This window comes from Magallana gigas, chromosome 9 (genome assembly GCF_963853765.1).
Source record: "Magallana gigas chromosome 9, xbMagGiga1.1, whole genome shotgun sequence".
Classification (NCBI taxonomy): Eukaryota; Metazoa; Mollusca; class Bivalvia; order Ostreida; family Ostreidae; genus Magallana; species Magallana gigas.
Window position 1 is genome coordinate 24,617,790 of NC_088861.1, and position 14,482 is coordinate 24,632,271.

General features: G+C 31.5%; 1 protein-coding gene across 1 annotated transcript in view; it reads right to left on the reverse strand.

Moving 5' to 3' along the window:
* The window catches only part of LOC136271863 (uncharacterized protein F44E2.8-like), a 51,203-nt gene extending 36,721 nt beyond the window's left edge, over positions 1–14,482 (reverse strand). The window contains exons 1-3 of the mRNA XM_066072426.1: positions 14,464–14,482; positions 13,988–14,251; positions 498–629 (exon numbers count right to left, since the gene is read on the reverse strand). Of these exons, the coding sequence (XP_065928498.1) occupies positions 498–629; positions 13,988–14,251; positions 14,464–14,482 (415 nt within the window). The remainder of the gene's footprint in view (positions 1–497; positions 630–13,987; positions 14,252–14,463) is intronic.

Sequence of the window (14,482 nt, forward strand, 5' to 3'; positions counted from 1 at the left end):
ATGTGTAGTGAGTTTCATGTCTTTACGAGTATGTGTGTGTGTGTGTGTGTGTGCGCGCGCGTGCGTGCGTGCGTGCGTGCGTGCGTGCGTGCGCGTGCGTGCGTGTGTGTGTGTGTGTGTGTGTGTGTGTGTGTGTGTGTGTGTGTGTGTGAAATAGAGAGAGCATAATTGTTTTAAGACGCATGTAAGGTAGCGAGACTGAATAATTCTGTCTACGAAGTTATTTAAATATAATAACCATAGTTTAGTGTGTTATAATTGTAGGCATTGGTTAACTCAAACTATTTATAGTTTTTGTTGGTTTAAAGCATCAACTTGGATTAGTTAGAAAATGTTCCTTTACATTTGGATTTTTGTGCGCTGCTTTGTGGAATCTAAAATCTCAATTAAATCTCATTTAAACTTACTTAATCCAAACCCACAGTAAAAAAAAAAGAAGCTAAAAAAAACTTGCAATTTACAAGAACTAAATTAAAGTGCGTCCTTTATAATCTTACCTTTATCATAACTAATTCCTATGCTTACATCAGTTTTCTCGATGTCAGTCTCTTTTGATTGGTTTATATCCTTACTATTCATCATTTCTGAAGGAATTTTAATTGTTGTTTGATCTTCATCTTTTTCTTCCCCTAAAATTAGAATTTTATCGTTAATACTATCGCATTTAACAAAAAACTCAGATAAATACAAACATGAACAAAAGCATTTGAGTTAGTATGTAAATGAGTAGCATTTTCGCTGAGAAAGTATTTCTGAATATATTTTGTAACTTTCTAATCGGTTAGCCGATATAATGGTAAGCGGTTTCAAAATCAGTAATTTGTTAGTCGTTTTAAATATAAAAAGTACATTTTAACGCAACTTCATTGTAAATTTCATTTTATATCTTTCGAAAAATTTATATCGAAGATACATGTAAATTGGAAACAGTTAAGGCCCTGGGGCTAAGACTTTTAAAACAACCTGTTCCTACCTGTCTGTTTACCATTTATCTAGTCAGCGAATGATATTAAAGTCATTGTTGAATACCGTTACAATGATAATGTAATTATTGTACCGACTTTCTTTGGGTTTAATTTACATGTTTTCATTTACAAAGACATTATTTCATTTAAATAAAAGCAAATGCTTCTGTCTTTATAGAACATTTACACGTAAGTACAATCATAAAAGATAAAAACTTTAAACGGAACATCTAGAACTTTTAAAAGGCAAACTTTAATCGACCTTTGCTGATCACCTTTTACTTTCTAAGTTAAAATCGCCACTAAATTGCAAGGAGGGAAATTGTTTTGCAACGGTTTGCTTGTTTATTTAGATTTTTTTCTTGAAATTAAAATAATGTGAAGTAATATAATTGTCAAATATCTAAAAATATTCCTGTCGTGCTTCTTGTAGCATTAAAGACAGGAACATGTAATTAAAAAATGATAATATTCACAAATTTGTGTACTCGATACGAGTATTCGGTTCATGGGTCAGAATGATTTGTGATTCCGCAATCGATTGCCATCCCTGATATTTTCCTGTGTCTGTTACAGTCACTGTAACTTTTGAGTCGTGACAATTACTTTAAATCTACCAAACTTACTATTTTATTAGTGCCAGTGCATGGAATAGTTAAGGTGTTTAAGTACAGGTTCACGTAAGAATCAGGCAATATCGAAATTTTGTGATAAGTGATAAGACGCAAAATAAAACGAAATTTTACCCAGCAAGAAACTGGGATGTTTAGAATGTATATGCCACATTATTCTGAAATATTCCGTTTCGTTTTTGAATACGGGCCCGATATATTGACAACGCGCTCAATTTTGACCCCGTGCAAGTCTTAGTAAAATAGCATATATCAAATTACTAAAAACAGCAAACCTTACGAGAAAAATTGATTATAAATAGTTACTAAACTCACTCAGCACAATGATTTCCAATTTTAAAAAGTATTGAAAAGTTTGAGTTTCGAGTTTAAATTGCCGTTAAAATTAGCAAATTCGAGTGAAATCTGATTGTCTTTCTTGGTTGATTCATAATATCGTCGCTAGATGGCGCCTCGTTGCTACGTACGCTAGTGCGCGAAAATGGAAGTTCGAGAAGACTACACGGTTTCGGGACACTACGCAAACAGTTTCACAAGTCTGTATAAAGCCGATCCAGGATAAACAACTCCAGTGACCTTTTGTAATTGTTGCAGAGACATAACAAGACATCTGCAAGGTTTAAAACTTAGTGATGGCCGACAAACAACCTGTCAACCCAGCCGCGGACAGCGATGGAAGTCATACCCCAAAGAATCACATTATATACAGGTACATGTATATTATTGCATATCCACGCTATTCATGTTGAATGAAATAAGCTTTTTCAAACAGTGATATAAGTTAACTAACAACTGCAGTGAAGTTTTCGTTTTATTGGCATATTTCACTACATGTATCGGTGATCATAGTGGTTTTCCCCGAATCTATTTTTAGAACATCAAGGCGATTGATTTTGGCAATTATCCGGACACTCAAATATAACTGCATACTTTATGAATGTATGCTTTCATCTGTTCATTTACAAGTCTAATTATAAAGCGTGCGTTGTTATAACTTATATTCATATCTTGATTTGAATAAATGTACTGCAGTAGCCTTACACTGCCCTTTGTTTTCAGATACATTGAAAAATGATGTATCTCTACAGTACATGTGTATTAGAAACTAATATATGTTCATGCCTCAATCAACAATTGAAACAAAACACCAGTCAATCTTGAATGAAAAGTTCCACATTGTAGGTTTTTTTCACAGCTGTTTTCATTGTGGGGTAAAAATAAGGTGGGTTTTTTCCCTCACTAAACTTGGGGGTATGGAACACCTGTCGGTATTGATGTGGATAAAAGTATATTATAATCAAAACAATTTCACTCTTTTAGAAATTTCTTTTTAACAATATTTGACCGATAATACAATTTTATAAAATAATTGCAAAGGTTAAAATAATGATTAGGTCATTTCCACCCCCTCAATATATACCGGTAATTTGCTGTGTTCCAGTAGAGATCCCCACCCCTAAATGTACGGGTACATGTAAATTCTTTGATACAGCTCATGATAAGACGTGGCGATTACTTTGGTATGCAAATGCCCGGGGGTTATCTCTTATCCCATATTTTTATAATTCATTGGTCAATTTACACCCCACCCTTAACAATTATATTTGTTGCTGGTATTTGAAGATCTATTTAATTTATGTAATGGTTTGTCAAGTATCCCCTGTTGTTTTTCCCTATTCCAAACCATTCAGTGTATCATAAATGGTCATGGGTTGAGATCCCATTGCAGAAGTTCAAATCATCTTTGATTAATTCATTTAAGATTACAATGATTTAATAGCGTCTAATAGGGTTCCACAATTGGCCCTACATTCAATTTTATTAACATAGACCAACCCACCCAACCATCAACTTTTCCTATCTACTGATTCTTTCTTCTCAGACTGGAATAGGAATCAATGTTTTATCTAGGCTTTATTGACATAATTGGTGTATTAATATTTATATGTTGTTTTACATTACATATGAAAAGTAACAATATTTCTAGTTTTTAAATCTTTCTATTTCAGGGCTCAGAACTTTGACAATCATAGACCCTGTCATAACATCAAACTGAACTGATGAGGCAGAATATATCTTACGGAATGTTTCAACAAGCGAAAAGTCGAAGAATGTGTTGACTCAGTGCTTAATCTGATTGCACCAGGGCAATCAGAGAAATTAAAACAATTGATTATGTTAGGACCTAAAACAACTCCAACAGATAAAGAGCTTACAAACTACATGTATATGAGGAAATAACTAACATTGAACTTCACACTCAAATTTTTGCAATGTCAAAAAACTATGTTAATATATATAACAGTAATAAGATGTACATGTATAACTAATTTATGTAGAAGATAAGTGCATATATGTATGTCCCTTTCTCACTGATTGTCCATTTTACATGTATAGAAAGAAGAAAGAAATTTTATATCTCATTACTTCTAGAAAAAGTATGTGTAATTAGCATTAAGAAAGACAAATTTAGCTGCATGGTTAATAACCAAGGAAGACAGAACAATAACTAATGATTAAGTTAATTGAATTTCTAATATAAAAAAAAGAATCTCAGAATGCTATGATATTTATATAATAAGATAACTAGTGAAATACTATGTACTTATCATGATATATCATGATTTCATCTTTAATTACTAATATTTGTATTTATGTAATTACCATGATGGTAGCTATACATTATTTGGACTACATACAGTGTTTTCCCCAGAAATTTTTTTATGCATGGGGGGAAATTTGTCAGAGTAGGTGCACGGTGCAGCGTTAAAGGGCCCACAACGGGGCAAAATCACTTTGAGTAAAAATAATATAACCATCTGATGAAATGTACTGCATGATATGCACTATAATTAATGCATTTTCATGAAATTCATATTTTGTATTTATGTAATTACCATGATGGTAGCTACATTTTTGGACTACATATACATGTATATAGGAATATTCTAATAGCATAAATTTGTATACACAGCATTTACCCAACTGCTGCACATTCATATAAATGTATGCACTATTTTTATCCCCCCTTCGAAGAAGGCGGCCAGTCCACCAACAGTTACCATTCATTTTCTTTGCAGGGGTTCCACATTTTGAAATGAAATTTGGTATACAGATTTATCTGAATAAGATCTAGGCAAAGTTATTTTTTGGGTATGATTGAGCAATTTTTGACCTTGGAAATAAAAAAAATTCCAATTATTTGCATTTTCTTCTCAGATGTTTCCAAAGGAGGGGGTATAATTGTTTCACAAACATGTCTTGTTTGTGTGCAATCGTTCACTTAGGATTTTCTTTTTAAAAAATTGTAAACTTTTAGCCTTTCCAGGGTCCAAATTGAGGGAAAAAATCAATATGTAATCTTTTGGTTGATGTTTGATATAGCCATCTATAGTATGTGTGATGCATTTTGACATGTATGGTGTCATGTATATCCAGTTATTCATGTACAACTTGTTTATTATATGTATGACTGGAAGTCAGTTTAATAAAGTACTTGTTATGGTGTCACACGTGTTTTCTACATATGGTTGTTTTTATTAAGTATACTACCTTGTAGTATATCTAAAAATATAAAGGGAGTGAAAAATGCTTATATGTCCCCCCCCCCCCCATATAGTCTACAAACATATTCTAAATGAATTACAGTCAAGTCGTACCCGACTCGCACCAAAACCAACTCGTACTCAAATGATCAGGTCGTACCCAAAACTATGTGGTTCACTCGAGTCCTAGTCCTAGATCTCAGTGTACTTGAATACGGGCAGATCAATATTTATTATAAGAAAATAAAATGAATGGCTTTTATTCGTATGTTGTTATGTTTTGTATATTATCGATAACATTAATTGTATAACAAATTTAAAAGAATTTGTTATAAAAATCTAGTATACTATTGTTCTGTACTTGAATGCAGACGGATCAAAGAATGATTATGAGTAGGTTAACTATCATCAATTAAAAATAAAATTAATTGCTTTATGTGATTCCGTTCAACCGATCAACCAATGAGTTTGTCAGCACAAAATAAACATGCTGCTCATAATTAAAAAGAAACACACATTTTCATAACTTTTGGAAGATCAACATGGTTCGAGAGAGGTGTGTTTCCTGCAAGAAAATGGAAAGTAAATCACTATATTAGATATTGTTTTATAATTAAAACATATTTTTTTGAGTAATCAAATGGATTAGGCAACAGGCAAATTTAATTTAAAGTTAAATAAAACATTATTAAATAACGTAACATATGAATGAAAACTATTGTATTTTATTTTCTTAGTATAAATATATTTTTCCTGTGGGTACGAGTTGACTAGTGAAGTCGTACTCAAATATTTGGGTACGAGTTGGTTTGGGTGCGAGTCGGGTTGGGTACAACTTAACTTGACACCTTCTAAATTTATATATATCAGATATGAGCTAGCCTGTTTTACTGTACATTGTAATAGTATAAAATATATTTATTTTTGATTGGAAAGGCTGGCCTAAGGGTCCAAATAATATGATAAATTCATTTTAATTGCTTAATATGGTGTACATGGTATTTAACAAATCTGCAGACATCTTTGTTAAAAAAAGAATTGTGTTATTTTTTTAAAAGTCAACATCCCTAACAACCTCATTTCAAATTACGTAAAAATAATATGAATTCCTCAAAAGTACATGTAGGTTCAGGTATTATTGACCACCGAGACAAACAATATTGTATATAATTTTTTTAATGGTTGTACATATTACTCACTATAACCATGATGATATACAGCAGGTCGGACAGTTAATATTGTTCCTTTTCCCTGTTAGTTATCGTAAGCCTTGCTAACTTTGGCTACTTCCATTATTTTTTGATATACATACTTATATATTGTTTTAAGACTTGTGATACATCATTAAATATTGTTGAAAACTAAACTTTTGATAACTTTATGAACGTATCTTTTAGAAGTCTGAGAAAATTCGGTATAAATTTGAAACACAATATTTGGTATTCCGATCCCGATCAATAATGATGTAAGATCACATTTTCACAGGTAATGGGTTAAAACAATAACATTTACACATCAATGAAATCAAAGTCTAATCCTTGTTTTAAAATTAAACTATGAATATGCAATATAATTATATTATTACTCTTAGATACATGTAAAAATGATAAAGATTTTTAAAATTTTGTTAGGAATCCCACATGATTGCTTAGATTATGTAAACCGTCTGTTAATTTTTCAAAACTTTTTATTATGTAAAAAAATATTTCAGAATATCCTTTATTCATTTATTTATAATACACAGTCATATATGTTTGTTGTTTTTTTTAAAAAAGACATAAAAGTGATCGTTTTTCTCTAATTTTAAAGACTGTATGGCTCATTATTGTCGTGGTTGCCATGGAAACCAATGGGATACTACATCTTTAACATTAGAAAAAAGAAGAGGGCATTGTCTTCTCTTCATACCAACATTTTTTAATAAATGAATTGACACTGAATTTCTGAAAATCCTGTCAGATCTTCATACCATAGTGTTTTCATTGTGTTTAAAAACTGTGACAGAGTGGATCTATTTTTAGTAACACAGCTTCACAATTATGCACGATTCACTAAAAATTTTATCATTTTTTGAAAACACTTATATATACTGTTCTCAAAGTAAATTATCATCTCAATATGAAATATATGACTTATCACTGTTTGCCTGATTCTTACGTGAACCTGTACTTAAGTTCACAAGTTTAAAAAAAAAATAATATAATCCACAAACTTAAGAAACTTCTTTAAAATCCCATTCAAATCACATATCTTGTATAATTCCTATTTCCAAATGATCAATCACATACTTTACAGTGAAAAAAAAATCAAAAACATATATGGCTTATAAAACTAATACAGCAGTTATCTTTTCTTTAAATAAGGTTAAAAAATGTGTGACAAAAACTTGTTTTAATCTTTTTCAATATAAAGGCGTACATAAAAAATCCTGAGGAGTTATTAATAAATGAATAAGAAAATAATAGCACGATAAGAAGTTACGGTTAAAATCATTAAATAGTACTAGTCAAACAATATCCAAATTCTCTTGACAAAGATATCAAATGAATCAATGTGAAGAATGCATATTTTGTTGTGTAAGGTGTAATAAAAAAGGTTTTCCCTCTGCCTCATTTTCATCATTCTTTATGCAAATAACTTTTCGAACTACAACAAAATTATGATGCTTGGGTCATTAAAATTTATACAAGGAATTGGCCAGAAATATCTAAAATTTACTCTCTGTATTCTGAACTTCAATCTGAATATATTTTAAATAATCGGAAGGAAAAAGGCAAGGGAAGCAGAGAAGGACTGTAATCTGCTTTGATCTCTATAAATAGATTACTCATTTGAATTAATATATCCCCAAAACATTTTTCGGTCAGTACATTGTTCTTAGTTTTCGACAATTACATGCAAAATGCCATAACATTTTTTCTCAAACATTTTGAAATAAATTTGCATGCGTAAAATCATTTTAACATGATAGTCACATTAAAAAAATCTCAAACACTAATGAAACCAAAATTCAAAGTGCTGAATATGTTTAAAGAAATCTGGGAAGTAATGCTTATTATATCAAACTCAAAAGACACTTTCCATGGAAATTAAATAGTTATTTTTTATAGGTTTTTTGATTCAACGAACCAAAAATGCTACCACAATGAACCTTCAATGAAACACAATGAAACCTTAGTGAGCGTTGATGTACCCAAAGTAACACTGTAATATACACTACAAGTACCGATCAAAAGATAATTAATTTTAAAAGTTTGGTATGGTGTTATATAGTGGGTATATCCCTCTGACTTTTTTTAGAATCGGTTGAACAACAAAGTAGTGCCTTTAAGCGAAATAGTTCCTATATTTGCAGAGTCTATATACATTTATTGGGACATTTAAAAGCAAAATACTTGAAATATGTCAGAGAGAGGATTTGCAATTTTAAAAGCAAGTATCAAAATTGAATTATCATTTGAAGGCAAGAGTTGAAATTGTTTGATGTATACCCTTGTGAAATTCACTACTTTTACTTTCATTTTTTTCAATACCGACGCATTTTGCCGGAAAAACGAATCACGAAAGACTTCACACCGAGATATTTAAACAGGAGAGATACAATTGATATGCTGTCATTCAAGAAGTCTTTCGTTGCTGAACAAAAATTAGGGCTGGAAATATGAACCTTAATGTTAACATTCCGGACTATTGAAAATGCATTAGTGGACTATATTCTCGTGCCTTTTCCTTCAAGCCATCTTTCCCCCAGGAAAATGGCTATATAGGAGTTCCCCACCTTGGAAAAATTGCTATATAGCAGTTTTTCTGCCATGGAAAGCTGACTATATAGTGGAATTTCCCTCTCTTTAAATTCAGATTACCCCCAAGAAAAACCTACTAGATAGTAGATGTTACCCCCTGTTTTACCTTCCGGTCATGTTTATTGCGGACACTTTATGGCAATACTTTGCAATATCTGAGATGCCATATGTTGATAATTCATAATAAAGGGTAATAAATGCATTAATACATAGTAAAAAATGCAAGTTTTTCACCCCTGTGGTGAGAAAATGCCTTTAACACATTTCTCTTTTATCACCCTTTATTTCACCCTTTGTTGTACCTTTTTTTGAAAGACCTTGCACCTTTTATTTAGATTTCGGAATACTTCGGATCTTTCTGTGTTTTTTCTTATAATCGATGCATATCTGCACTTTGGACTATGACGTTATAACAAGAACATTTTTTTAAAGAAGACGTCACAATACATTTGAGCTTTTAAAATACGCCGGTTTTGAGAAACTTCACAGAAAATATAAACGAATTATCTATTCAAAATAGGATATAATAGGATACAATGTCTAATATTGTAATCAAGTTTTAATTTTTTTTAAACTAAAGTTTTACAAAGTCAAACGTTGACTTATTTTGTCTTATTTTGGAAGAGAAAGAAGGCACAAGCATCTACTACAAAAAGTTGTTATACGTTTACACGTGAAATTTCAGGTTTAAAAAACTGTGGAAAACACATAAGGTCTGTCGTACGGCAGGCAACTTCATCAGTCACGTCGCTTTATAGGTGGGGGACAGGGGGCCCGCCCCCTCCCCCACTTTTTGGCGCAAATTTTTCTCAAATTTACATATAAAAAATAAAGAGATGAACAGTGAACAGGTATACTACGAGCACACCCCCCCACCCCCCACCCCTCAACGAATTAGGATTTTCACAATATTTTTGGAAAGTTTTATTTTTATTTTGTTAAGATTTTTTAATGTGTCTCCCCCTCCCCCCTTCACTTTAAAAAACAATGCTACATGTACGTTTATTTAATTCAATGTGAATTCATAAGAAACAAAAAAAAAAAAAAATGACGATTCATTTGATTTCGATTGTTGCACATGTGCTCATAATTGCATTTGTATGTCCAAAATGTTAAATGAATAATACTTATCAAATCTTAGTTATGAACAAAGAATAATTCTTGTCCACTCTGATTAAAACCATAAATGCCATTTTTATCTACTTTTAGGTGATACATACCTTAGAATGATATCAACTATCTTGCCTGAAAAAAAGGTCGACACTGTTACGGCATTATCGATCCTTCAGTTCTTCCAAAGACTCTTTAAAACATGGGTTTAGCCTCGACCAAATTGCACTTATTACAATTATTAACCTAAATTAAGTTCCATGTAATCCACAATATGCATGTTCAATTTTCAAAATTGTCTACAGAAAAATAATTAATCGGCAAAACAAAACTTAACCTGTACAAAGGAATGCAAATTTAAATGCAACCTTGAAGTCAACAAACATCGATTTTAATCCTTACTGGGTTTCCTTTAATAATTTTTATAAAAACTGAACCAAAAACGTGAGGGAGAAACCTTACTACGGGGGAAAAAACTACTATATAGTAGATCCCCCTGGGGGGGGAGGCTACTATAGGGCAGGTTTTCCGGGGGGGGGGGGGTACTGGGGGGGGGACTGCTCTACAACTGTATCCTTGCTCATTTTATGGATAACTTTACCTGCTTTATTGAAGATGCATGTTAAAATTTTTGAAGTTTTTAGTTAAAAGTGTATGCTTTTTATATGCCCCATAGCTCCCCCATCATAACACAAACTCAGAATTTAAACCAAGGACTCATGCCTTGCAAAATTTGGTTCATGTTCTATTTTACAGCATGCCTTCTTGATATTGGAAAGGAACGATTAATGTCTACTTGCCATACATGTATGAACAGGCACCACCCTCCCTGCTGCAACCCTCTGAGAATACCCTTTAAAAATACCAACAAATCATCACGGAAGTTTAATATTTTAACAAGAGGATATCTTTTAAAAAATAGTTCCATGTTAACATTCGGACAAAAGGGGTCCTAACGTAATATCAGAATTCCTGACATTGAATGTTGTTAGGGGTTTCCTTCATCATTCTCGACATGTACTTAGTTTGTTTGCTAAATTTCCAGTTCAGCCCTAACCTTTTGCAATTGTGTAAAGATTTCCTGATTTATCCTTGCCATGTACTTAGTTTGTTTGCTAAATGTCTAGTACAAGATAAGAAATTAAAAGAACATTCCATGTCCACTATATAGCCATTAGACATCCGAAGCAATAAAGTTCGGTAAATATCTTATTTTCTCATCTTTATAATATACACATTTCCTGTTGATATATAAGGTTAAAGTATTTTTTTATTTTTCCCACTTGTTGATTATTGATGGCTAAAGCCCAAATACCTCCGACATTATACCCTTAACTTCCCCATTTTGGTTGAGAATACTTTGCTTACAAAGAATAATTAATATAGTTGTTTGGGTTGTAGAGAAGACTGTTTGTGTCTCATAGTTTATGCCACAAGGAGGGGCGAACCCAGATGGAACAGTGAGTTAGCATTGTCCTCGCACTGATGAAATATGACCATGCAGCGGTAGGTTAGCGAATGCAGAGCATGATTGGTACTAATTAGTAATCTAAGTGTGCACAGGATAACCATGACGAACCATACATACGTAATGAACTAGTAATATTGGATATGTCGAATCGATTATTTGGTATTGTTATGCTGTAAATGTAGTTATTATGACAAGTTGAAAATTTGACGATATTTTAGTCAATTAGCGAGTGTTCATTTTGACAGTTTTTCTATTCTATGTAAAAATACTATTGAGATTGTAAAATGTGTCGTTTTATCTGTCAATTAAAATTGAGGTAGTCAATAAACTTACAAAAAATTGTCATGTACGAGGGTCAACCAAAAAATCAAGGATAATTTGGCTACCTCTCATCAATTTTTCATCAAAGTTATAACCAACAAATTACTTTTGTTTAATATTCTAATTAAATATTAACAGATATTTTATCTTTTTGGGCTGTTTAATGTCCAAAGTTTAATTTTTGACATATTTCCACCCAGGAGCATTTTCAGAGTTTGCATAGGCTTTATTTCGCGTTAAATCTATAATGTTTGTAGCTCTCGTTGCGCTGTTACATCCGGCGACGTTAACATTTTCAGTCAATTTAAAAAATGATCATCTGTCTTTAATATATAACTACTCAAAGAAACAATATATCTCGTCATTAATTGGCACATAAAATAACATGACAATAATTCATTTGAGATTACAATATTTGCTTTAAAGCCCAAGAGAGATATTATTTTCGACATTTTATGGTTTATTGTTGACATAACACATTTTTGCAGGATTGAACTTTAAATAATTTTTTGAAAATAAAGGAATATTTTTTTAATTTTTTTTTTATTATTAATATTTTTTTTTTTTTTCAAATTTTTGGAAACTTATGTTAAATTATATCTACGAAATTTATTTACACATGGCGTTATATTAAATGCATGTTCATGTAGCTATGGTGAAAGTTCATTGGACCTCGTACTTGGCTTAAAACGTAAGTTTAAACGGAAAACCCCTCTCAGAAAGTACATTAAAGTTGACGATAAGTTGAGAAAGATCATTGAATTGCATTATATATTTTTGATTTTTAAAAGTCGTTTCTGGTGGTTTAAACGTAATCATGATGAAGTAATTTGCTCCCATGCGTTTCGATTTCATGGAAAGAAATCAATTGCCCGAAGTAGTGTAAAAGTAGTGTTTCTGGTGCAGATACCTTACAATATGCTCCTTAGGAGCTTCTGAGGAGCCTCTGATCTCATTCATAAGCATAGCAACACCAATGACGTCATCCATAACCATGGAAACACAGACCTCAACATTATCCGTTCCATATTTAAACCCCCATCATTTATCGATTAAACGAAGAGGGTGTTACTGTGTACGTCATGGAAAACTCCCATTTGGGGTTCCAAGAATCCTCTTAATAGGTTTGGCGGTCAACTCTATTACTTACAGTTGATTATCCATGGATTCCGGAGCTTTACACATATTTGAAAAATAGAACAAACATGGGGGGGGGGGGGGGGGTTGAACAATAAAATTATAAAGGTCATCGGGTGAACAATAATGGGGGTTAACATATGAAAAAGATGATGTTGGGGTCTGTGTTTCCATGGTTATGGATGACATATCGATATCGAAACACACTCTTACATATATACAGCGTAACTTTTGCATAATCGTTTATGTGTAATAATGCAACATATAGTGCGCTTAAGGTTTTGTTTACTTCTCTTTATACAGGAATCAATTGGAATACTTTACACATTCCTGCTAGTATTCCAGTGTCATAACAAATGCATAGTAATATTAAATTTGATGCGTTTAGTAAGATTATCATTACATGTACACGTTTGGTTCTCCAAATGACAATTTAAAAAACTCTGATCCGTGACAGATTACCGAAAGAAGAATTGAGCGCATTTTAAACACACTGTGAGCAAACTCTAAGCGTTTTAAGAATGGTTAGTGCGAATGGTATTTGAACAGAGGGCGCACAATTGTTAACCATGAACGCTCAAAATGCACTATGAAAAATAATACGGAAAGCAAATGGTAAGCAAACGCAAAATTTTGAAAAGTATATCGTTCGAAGGACTATAAAATAAGATCACCTGGGTGTTTTCTGTGTCTTGAAAATAATTGGACGTTTATATATATATATATATATATATATATATATATATATATATATATATATATATATATATATATATATATATATATATATATATATATATATATATATAACTATAACTATATATATATATATATATATATATATATATATATATATATATATATATATATATATATATATATTTATATATATATATATATATATATATATATATAACTATAACTATATATATATAGATATTCTTTTTTTTTAATATTATATCATAAAAAATATATCATCATATATTGCTAAAAACAAAATTACTTGGAATCATTGTTCCCTCCTCTGTCAACACGAACTTGTTCACATGGACATCTACAAGACCTGTTGACTTAATCCTCTGAAGATCATTATAATTAGCATTTGCCAATCTTTTGAGAGGTGTTGTTTTCCCAGCACCACTGCATCCAACTATAATGCTTCTAGCATGGCGATCAGTTATCTTCTCTCTTCTTAAAAACTCTCTTAGTTCCTTTACAGTTTCACCTTTCTGTTTATTTCTATACTCTTCGTCATCAAGATATGTACCTATTAAAATAGAAATAGTCTATATGATATAAAGTGTGTGTTGAAAAAATATTGATTATGTTTTCCTTGATAAAAAATGTTATATGTTTTATGACACGTGGTGATATATTACGCTGGTTTATACTAATAAAACTAGCAAAAACTATATTCTTTTTAAATATTCATTCGAAAGTCAAAGTATTGTTCAGAAGAAGATATGAACGTAGATTTACATATTCCTAATATCCACAT